At 35.1% G+C, this 9,505-nt stretch overlaps 2 protein-coding genes across 8 annotated transcripts in view; one reads left to right on the top strand and one right to left on the bottom strand.

The window, feature by feature from the left end:
* Window positions 1-7,756, top strand: part of LOC131688960 (anoctamin-4) — a 59,661-nt gene extending 51,905 nt beyond the window's left edge. For all 6 annotated transcript variants that reach the window (XM_058973627.1, XM_058973624.1, XM_058973621.1 and 3 more), the window contains 5 exons: window positions 6,535-6,674; window positions 6,739-6,944; window positions 7,006-7,111; window positions 7,191-7,559; window positions 7,619-7,756. In XM_058973627.1, coding sequence (XP_058829610.1) covers window positions 6,535-6,674; window positions 6,739-6,944; window positions 7,006-7,111; window positions 7,191-7,559; window positions 7,619-7,737 — 940 coding nt within the window. In that variant the 3' untranslated portion in view covers window positions 7,738-7,756. The remainder of the gene's footprint in view (window positions 1-6,534; window positions 6,675-6,738; window positions 6,945-7,005; window positions 7,112-7,190; window positions 7,560-7,618) is intronic.
* Window positions 7,757-7,762: 6 nt separating this feature from the next.
* LOC131688962 (tubulin polyglutamylase complex subunit 2) lies at window positions 7,763-8,887 on the bottom strand. Of its 2 annotated transcripts, none has more exons than XM_058973629.1 (3): window positions 8,720-8,887; window positions 8,485-8,662; window positions 7,763-8,427 (listed from the first exon to the last, which is right to left on the bottom strand). In XM_058973629.1, exons 1-3 carry the CDS (start codon window positions 8,789-8,791, stop codon window positions 7,838-7,840), a joined length of 840 nt encoding a protein of 279 aa, XP_058829612.1. In that variant the 5' UTR covers window positions 8,792-8,887; the 3' UTR covers window positions 7,763-7,837. The 2 variants fall into 2 exon arrangements, with proteins under 2 accessions (XP_058829612.1, XP_058829613.1); XM_058973630.1 differs by having other exon boundaries at window positions 8,485-8,652; window positions 8,713-8,887.
* Between the last annotated feature and the right edge of the window lie 618 nt (window positions 8,888-9,505).

Below are 9,505 nucleotides of genomic sequence, written 5' to 3' on the forward strand. Positions count from 1 at the left end.
TCTTCGCGAGGAATGGCTGTCTGGCTGGATGAAGCGACAACTTGAAGAATACGTAGTTTGTTATACTGACGGTTATTTATTGGAGGGCTGAGCTGGTGCTGGTGTCTATTGTCATGAAATGAGATTAAACCAGTCTCATTCGCTTGGTAGATACTGTACCGTATTCCAAGCAGAAATCTTTCGGATTCTGTGTGGCGTACAATCAGCACTTCAACAGGGAATTTGCGGTAAAAGAATCTATTTTAGCTCTGACAGTCAGGCTGCCCTGAAAGCACTTAGTTCGGGAGATTCGAGATCGAATTTGGTAATCGCATGTCGAACTCAAATCGAAGAACTTAGCCTTTCAAATGCTATCTACCATCTATGGGTACCTGATCATTCCGGTATTACTGGAAATGAATGGGCGGACGAATTGGCTAGAGCTGGCGCTGCGACTGACTTCGTTGGTCCAGAACCCGTTCTACCACTGTCGATAAGTTGGATAAAGCACAAGATTCGCTCTTGGGCTGCATCCGAACATGCCAACCATTGGTGTAGCTTGCAAACTTGCGTTAACACAAATGTGAGTCCGAAAATGTCAAAGAATTTGTTGCATTTTTCCAAGCACAAGCAGTATTATAGTCAGGGCACTAACTGGACATTGCAAACTCAATTATCACATGGTTACTATTTAGCGCGCTGAATATTATTCATGTGATCTTTGTGAATCCGATTACGGAACATCATATCATTTGATATGCAACTGCCCTGTAGTAATGCAATTACGTATCCGGATTTTTGGTTCTCCATACATAGATGAACCTATGTTCAGAGAGCTGAAACTGAAGGATATGCTATTGTTCCTAACCCAGTGTGGTAAAGAGCTATAGTTTTAACCGTATTTGATGACAATATCTCTTCGGGAGCGTTATCGTTCTGTTATCTCAATATCCCCTCGGAGGTGTTGATATATCCGCTCACTGCTTAAATAATAATTCTAAATCACTCCGAAGGTTGGAAGTTTAATTACTGCTATTGTAGCACCAGCAGATCGTTCAGCATTCCTCCGGGTGCAGGGTGCTCTATTTCAATTGTTCTGTGTCGTTATTTTCCTTAGTCCTAACCTTACCAATTCTCCAATTCTTCCCATCAGGAAATAATAAAAAGACGATTCTTGGCAAAGCACAAATCTCTGATCAACATGGGGGACACGCCATTTGAGCCAGAGGTTACTGATTCCTGATTGATTCTTGACGCGTCGAAGTCAAAATGCCGTGGTAATGAGACTGAAATATAACGGCAAATGCCGTTAAATATACATTTATATTGATGAGACATTCAGTATGGAACCCCATAAAAACCCCAGAAGTAAATGAATTTGCATACGATTGCTGGCGTACCTCTAACACCAAATACATACCGCCAACTTATTTTTCGTAGTTTTATATAGACTAAGGGACTATATAAAACTGACTAAATGACTGGGATGCCTAAAATTCATAAAAAAATACATAGAAATATTACACTGGACAAGAACTATGAGCATTTCTGGAAAACAACAAACAAATGGAAAATGCTTAGGTTAGTGGAGACTCGATCCCTCTTTCAAAACATGTTTAAAAGAACATATAGAGCAATGAGCCCATTTTTGCCCTTTTTCTGTTATCACCCTACCCATATCCATTTAAAGTCTTTGTTTAGAGCAGCGTCTGCCATCTTTGCAAACCGCATTGGCTCAAATAGAAGTGCGATAGTCGTCATTTTTCACTAAATATCACGGATCTCTCACCTGACTATTTTATACGAATTCCCCACAAATCCGATGAATTATAATTATTTAATATCTGTTTGTTGTTATGGTTGAGGAACGTCAAATGTGGGATGCATGGTTGCTACTTACACTACGTTCACACTACGAGTTAAAACGTGTTTTAACGCTATCTTGATGACATTTTTCTTGTTGCTAATTATTAAAACGTGTTTTAACTCTGCAGTGTGAACATAGTATTATACTGTAGTAAACAATAACACTTAAGTTTCTGTACGGCGACGCGTTCATTTTTGCAAATTATTTTTGTTATTTTCTGGCAACAATTACCTCAATTGTTATGGTGTGGACTTTACTATGTTCAGTTGTGTGTATTAGAGCACTCTAGTTAGAGTGTGGCCATGCGTAAGAAGAAGGCACATGACGTATTCAAACGAGTATGAAATTTGACGTATTTCTATTGTTAGGATGTCAAATTTCATGCTCGTTTGGATACGTCATGTGTCTTCTTCATACTCATGGCCACACTCTAACTAGAGTGCTCTAGTTTGTATGAATCATGGAACCCATAGCAGCTTTTTACCAAACTTTAGTAAAAATATAGTTGAACAAAAAATCAACCATAATGTGTTCATATATTTGATCTTCTCCTGTATTGCTGTATGTAAAAGTATAGTATATAGTGGACGATTTTGACAATTCTATGAAAGTTTGAAATTTTGAAAAAAAAACTTCAGTTCTTCTGAGATTTTTTTTAAACCGGTGAAAATTTGGTTATACATTTTCAATTTCTTTCTTTTTGTATGAAAGAAATTTATGCTTAAATAAAACTTCGCTAGTTTCTAGTGTATTCGATTAATGTTTTCTGATCCGCCTTTGAGTTACGATTATGGAATCAAGTTTCTCCGGGGATCAAGTCTCCTTTGTCTCTCCTACTGTAAACAAGGAAATCCTTGGGAATCTCAAGCTGAGTAATATGTGATTTGAAGATGAAAATTTTGATAAGAAGCATTCTACGAGTATTTTTTAACTTTTCGCATCTCAATTGAATACTGGATGAAACATATGTTTAAATATATTACTGGAAAACTAATAATACCTGTTTGAAAGGAACTTTTATGAAAAATAACGAATCAAAGTTTAAAAAATATCCATAAATTAGATCCGGTAAAAAAAATCGCCCAAAACCCTTTTAACTCTCGATGGGAGATGCAAATATATTAGGGGAACTGGGCCAATTCGGACCTAGTAAGGGTTTATGAGCTATAGAACTGCTACGTGTCAACCGATTCACAAAAAATATTGTTTCCTGAAAGCCTGATCAATCGCGTACATTTTTTTCTAAGACGCCTTTTTCCGATCTTTTACTGTATTTTGTGTAAACGATTCTATGCAAAAGTACATGAAAGGTCCGAATTACCCCAACCCTGTTCCAATTTGTACCACCCATTTCTTATCGATTTTTTGCAATAGAAATGAATTCCTAGTTTGGTCTAAGTTATTCTTATTTGATTTTCACTATATAAAACTTTGAAGTAAATATACAATAAAAACTAAGAGCTGGGCCAAATTACCTAAAAATAGGTTAGGAGCTATAACGTCGAAATCTGTCAACCGATTTGCGAAAACTTATGTTTTCCTGAAAACTCGACCGACTGCGCATACCTTACTCTCCATCCGTTTTTTCACGATCGCGTATTAGATCGTATATACGGCCAAACGTCCGAATTGGACCAACCCAGCGAACGCACACGAAAACTGAGAACCGCAAAATTTTGTGAGATAGAACAGAGCTAAATGACAGTCATGAAAATGTTATATACGCTATATTACCATAGTTGAGAAACAGCTAGGGGTCCGAATTGGCCAACGGTTTGGATTGGCCCACTTCCTCCTAATTCTTCTAACTTAGAGCGAATGTTTGAGTTGCCCATATTTGCCTTATGCTGAGAGGCGTTGGATAATTTGATGCCGTCAAGAAAAAAGGTACGGAAATGTGAAAACTAAAATGAAAGGAAACACTAGCAAATGCATTGTATATTAATTAGTCATTTTCCAAAAAATGAGATTTTCACGAACATTTCAGAATTTTGTGAAACATTGTTTCTCAAATTCGTATAATTCATTTTATCCTTTTGCTTTATCTATTTTTTTTAATTTCTGTATTCCCATTTTGTACAGTTTAATTCCATGGATTTTATTCGTTTTGTTTGTTTTATTTATTTTAAATATTTGACCAATTTTCAATACATAATCCATTTATTTAAATCATTTTTGAATTTAGCAGTCTATTTATTCGTATCTGTTATTTGAGCTGATTTTAACTAATTTATTCGTTTCATTCTTTGGACCATTCTGATCAGTTTATTTATTTGCTACATTCAATTCGTATTACTATAAATTTAACTAATTTTATTCACTTTTTTGTGTTATGCATTTTATTCATTTTTTTCTAGTTCATACATTTAATTCACTTTCTTCATAATTAAAATCTGACTAATTTGTTTCGGGGTTCATTTTATTTATTTCATCCATTAATCCATTTATATATTAAGTAGATATAATTTAATTTAATTTATTCTATTTTTTTATTTTTTTTAATATTGTTCAATGATTCATGTTAATCATTTTATGCTGTTTATTTTTTCTTTTAATTCATTTGATCTTTTTTTTCATTTTGTTTATTTTATTCATTCCATTCGTTTTATTGATTTTATTAACCCATGCATGCCCATGTTGTTTATATCAAACAACAACTATAACTTTGGAGTTAGAGAAGATTTCCTCAGAAAAACAAGTAAGACTAATTACTGTGACTGTTGCCATTTATTTGAGCACTACCAGCTATAAGAATTATCCATAGAACTAAAGTTATTGCAATTGTCCTGATTTAATTCCACTGGAGCATATTTCGATATTTGCTCGCTGTCCCAAAATATTTTTGAAAACTGACAAATATTATTAACTGAGACTGTTTTCGACCACCTTCACCGCCCAATTGAAATTGAACTGGTAGAAGATGTGGGCTGAGTATTGGAAGATAAAAAATGGGTAGTTTCTTGCACTGCTACAGAAGCACCTATGTTGATCAAAACAGGTTTTCCTGGTTCTTTACTCCAACACTTAAGATAAGATAGGTTCTGGAACTCAATATGCGCTAGAAAAAAGTTGGACATGAAAGAGCTGATTTCATCCATATTAATCTTTTTGTTTGCTTTATTGATTTTATTATTTTATTTTGTTACTATTTTATTCCTATTACTATTTTTATTCATTTTATTCATTTCAATTGTTATTTTATTTTATATTTTTCCAGTTCATATATTTTATTCAGTTTCATTCCTTTTATTCATTTTATCTATTCTCTTCGGTTATTCTTTTTATTCATTTCATTCAATTTATTAGTTTGAAACATTTCAATTTATTCTAATAATTTTATAACTCTTTTTTAATATCGCCCAATTTTCATTTGAGCTGAACTAATTTGAATCAATTATTTGATTTACGTTAAACATTCTAACCATTTCATGATTTCGTACCTTTTTTCATTTTTTGTTATATTATTTTTTAAATTTTATTTGTTTTATTGATTTTCTCTAATTTATCCAGTTTGTTCGATGTTTTTTCGCGTGTTAATCAAAACTGTGTTCATCACACCTCTAATTGGGAGCCAACTTCACGTGAGCTCTGAAAACTAATGAATGATCCAACAGTTATATGTCTAAGAAATGTCCTATCTCACTGTTACGTAGATTAAAGTGATTTTTTTCTCGAGAGCACGCTGTTGGATATTATTTTTAGGTGTACATGATGTACTGGTTAATTAGCATGTGACTATTGAAAAGAAATTTTAATGATTCGTTCAGAATATAGGAACATTTTTAAAATTTTGTATCATGTTGGGTATGGCGGATACATTACGGTAGGGAAAGATGAATATATTTCATACGCGAATATGAAGCAGAATGCCATCAAGTTGCACACCCTAGGGTTATTTTTTTTACCGCAAACGAGAACTAACGAGCGCGAACCATTTTTTAAAAAAGATACTTTTTTTGACTCGGCACGAAAATGTTTCATGTTTCGCATGGCCAAAAACTATAATAATATTAACCCTTAAATGCACAATGTTGCTTTAGAGCTACATTGCGAAAATCATCTCAAGGTAATCACAGTAATGTATTGGAGCTATGAGACAATTTTCACAAAATTTGAAAAAAAAATGATTTGCGCCCTTAAGGGTTAACTCAATTTAGTCATTTCTTTTATTCATTTCATACAATTTATTCTATGAATTTTGTAACATTTCTAAACTTGTCCAGCTTTTCATGTAATGAGCTTAACTAATGTGATTTATTTATTTATTTTCATTTTTATTTAAACTAGTCATTCTACAGTTTTTGTGAATTTAATAACTTTTTTCGTTTTTTTTTGCCTTTTTTAATTTTATTCGTTTTATTAATTTTCTATAATTTATTCAGTTTATTCGTGCAGGACTAAAAACTGCGTGCGTCACACATCTAGTTGCGTGCCTACTTCGCATAAGTTCTGCAAAGTAATGAATAATCAATCTCACTGCTAGGTGATTAGGTAGGTTTTTCAAATTTTCGACCACTATGTGAAGGTTTTTTTCAACGACTCTTATATCGAAGACCCTAAGTCCGATTTTTACGCTTAAAGTTTATATCCGATTTTTACATTCTAATATATTTGAAGTGGGTTTTTTAAAACATGTTCTGTTCTTGATCGATTACCAGAAATTAAAATATGTTTTTGATTGTTATTAGGGCTTTTTATAACTGGTGGCGCCAACGCAAGCATAAACAGCTCACTAAAGATGAAACTCATCTCCACATGGCATGGGAGCAAGACTATCATCTACAGGACCCAGGCAAATTAGCACTGTTCGATGAGTATCTTGAAATGAGTAAGCTTTTTTCAACTGTGAATCTCTTGTATGTACCTGAATAACCATTTCTTCAATGTTTTAGTCGTTCAATACGGGTTTGTAACACTTTTCGTGGCTGCTTTTCCACTGGCCCCTTTATTTGCCCTTCTAAACAACATTGCTGAGATACGACTGGATGCATATAAAATGGTAACACAATCAAGGAGACCTTTGGCGGAGCGAGTTGAAGACATAGGTGCCTGGTACGGAATTCTGAAAATTATAACTTACACGGCAGTTGTGTCTAATGTAGGAAGTAGTCATATAAATGAATATCTTCAGTTTCTAAATATACTATATATCTTTCTAGGCATTCGTGATTGCCTATACAAGTGATTTTATTCCCCGGATGGTTTATAAATATGTTTATTCATCCCACTTTTCACTACACGGTTATATCGAGCACTCGCTTTCAGGTAATTTCTCTACATCTTGTTATTAATCAAGTACTAAAACATTAATGAAGTACTAAAACATTTAATTATGCTTTATTAGTTTTCAATACATCCGACTACAGGGAAGAATGGGGGACCAAAACTGAATCCGATCCAGATACGTGCCTCTATCGTGGCTACCGAAATAGCCCCACGGACAGCGAACAGTACGGCTTAAGTCCTCATTATTGGCACGTATTTGCAGCTCGTTTAGCATTTGTAGTCATCTTCGAGCACATTGTGTTTGTTCTGACAGGGATTATGCAGTTCATTATTCCGGACATACCGGTAGAGGTTAAAACGCAAATCCAGCGGGAACAGATGCTTGCCAAAGAAGCCAAATACCAGCACGGACTGAAGAAATCCCGTGAGACTGATTACGAGGAAATTCTACACGTTCTTAGGGAACAAAGTAATAACAGTCGCCAAGGTGAGAGCTTGAAACTTCCTTAACTACAACTCTTAATAAAAAAAAACATTGTCATAAAGGTGTACGAGGGAGCTGGGCACGAAGGTTGAGCCGTTTGAGCGACGGACTTGACGCTCACGTAGAAGTTTCAAACCGCCCTCGACAATCACTAGAGTCAACGGTGTGGGAAGTCACCTAGCAGTAGTTAAAGAAAACAGTATATGTACCATCTAGTAGACAAAATATTTTTGTTCGATATATCTGAAGAAATATATTTGTAACTGTTCAAACTTTGTAAACTAGTTGTTTATTCTATTCTTCTGACTTTGCCTAGAGCAGCGGGATTTGGTTCTGAAAACAGCAGGGTCGAGAACGTTGTATGGTGGATTCTCATTGACACAAATTATATTCTTCAATCTTCGGTTTTCGTTTTTCTCCAACAAATGCGGAGCTAGTAATAAAAACAGCTGTTCAGTCCACGACGGTAAACCACAGTTGGAAAAGCAAAGTTCCCAGTAGGGCAAACCAAGATGGGCAATGCTCATCCGCAAATATTCTGTGAAGGTGTCTGCCAAAAACTGCCATTTGAAAGTTCCCATCTCGAGGAGAAATATCTTCGGATTCGATGATTCTGGCGTTTCATACACCAAACAAACCTTTGCCAGGTCCGTTATAGTACTCAACTCAAAGATTTTACTTCTAGAGTTAAGTTTCAAATTATTCAGATAACCTGATGTTGAATCGATATAGTTTGACTGGCGAATAATAGGTGGAATAGTCACGGCAGTGTTGGGGCTTGAGCTAAGAATAGTATCGATGTTATCGCGTACAAGAGTAATCTGTATCAGATGAGGGAAATGAATGTGTCCCACGCGGCGAATGTCGTTAGCTGCAATATAAAATTCTAAATCTTTAACGATGTCTTTGACAAGACGTAAGAATTTACGTGAATATTGGTAGCTCCAGTAGAAATTGAATCCATCGGTGGACAGATAGAATCGCTTCATATCATCCGGTAGATAGATATTATGCCGTGATTCCCATGCAGTAACCTGAGCCTTTTCACAGGGAAGTCGTTTTTCACAAGTCACATTCGTAATTCGAGGAATGCAATCTGCAAATTTCTGCGGACAATAAGAACCACTAGGTAAAAAGTTTTCAACCAAAAACTCACTTAGCACCTTCGCCAGCCCGAGTGACAAGTTTTCATAGAACATGTCATCCAAATCAACCACATTTTTAATAGTGCTCATTTGTTAGCTAGATTATAAGAACGAAATTGATTCCGATTTTTTAGCACAACAATATATGTTTTATTAGATCGATAATATGTACTTTCTCCAAACTGGTTGCCATGGCTAAATTAAATATACTGGCATTTACATTCCCATACAGTTGACTTTAACTAGGTATAGCTGTCCTTAAGCGTAGGTAGGCACATCCAATTTGCTTGAAGAGTATTAGGGTAAAGTGCCTATTTTCACCATACTAAGCAGGGTTCCTCACTAATTCATTAATTACTCGGTCTATAATCAATGCAATGCGTACAAATTGGCGTCAACGGTTTTGCTTCGTTGTTAACAACCAAGATGCTAACACAATTGCGTTGAAAATAGTGAAATTTTCCTGTTTGAGCACAATGAAAGCTCGAATCGAGTGTCCCTATTGTTGCGCTACCGTTTGACTCAATGCGTTGAACAAAGATGGAAAACGCTGCTCTAACCAACGGCTTAAAATGGGTAGGGTGACAATAGAAACATAGCGTAAATAAGCTCATCACCCTGCCTAGTTAAATGACCAAATCGAGCATGTATATTCAATGCGCAGCAATACAATTCGCGTTGATACAACGTTTTAGAAGTATCTTACAAAAGAAGAGGAAGAAACTAGTCACTAAAGCTTCTGATTGGTAGTCTAGATAACATAACATCTAGAATTTCATGACACGGTAAGACGTCTTTACCGGA

This window comes from Topomyia yanbarensis, chromosome 3 (assembly GCF_030247195.1).
Source record: "Topomyia yanbarensis strain Yona2022 chromosome 3, ASM3024719v1, whole genome shotgun sequence".
Taxonomy (NCBI): Eukaryota; Metazoa; Arthropoda; class Insecta; order Diptera; family Culicidae; genus Topomyia; species Topomyia yanbarensis.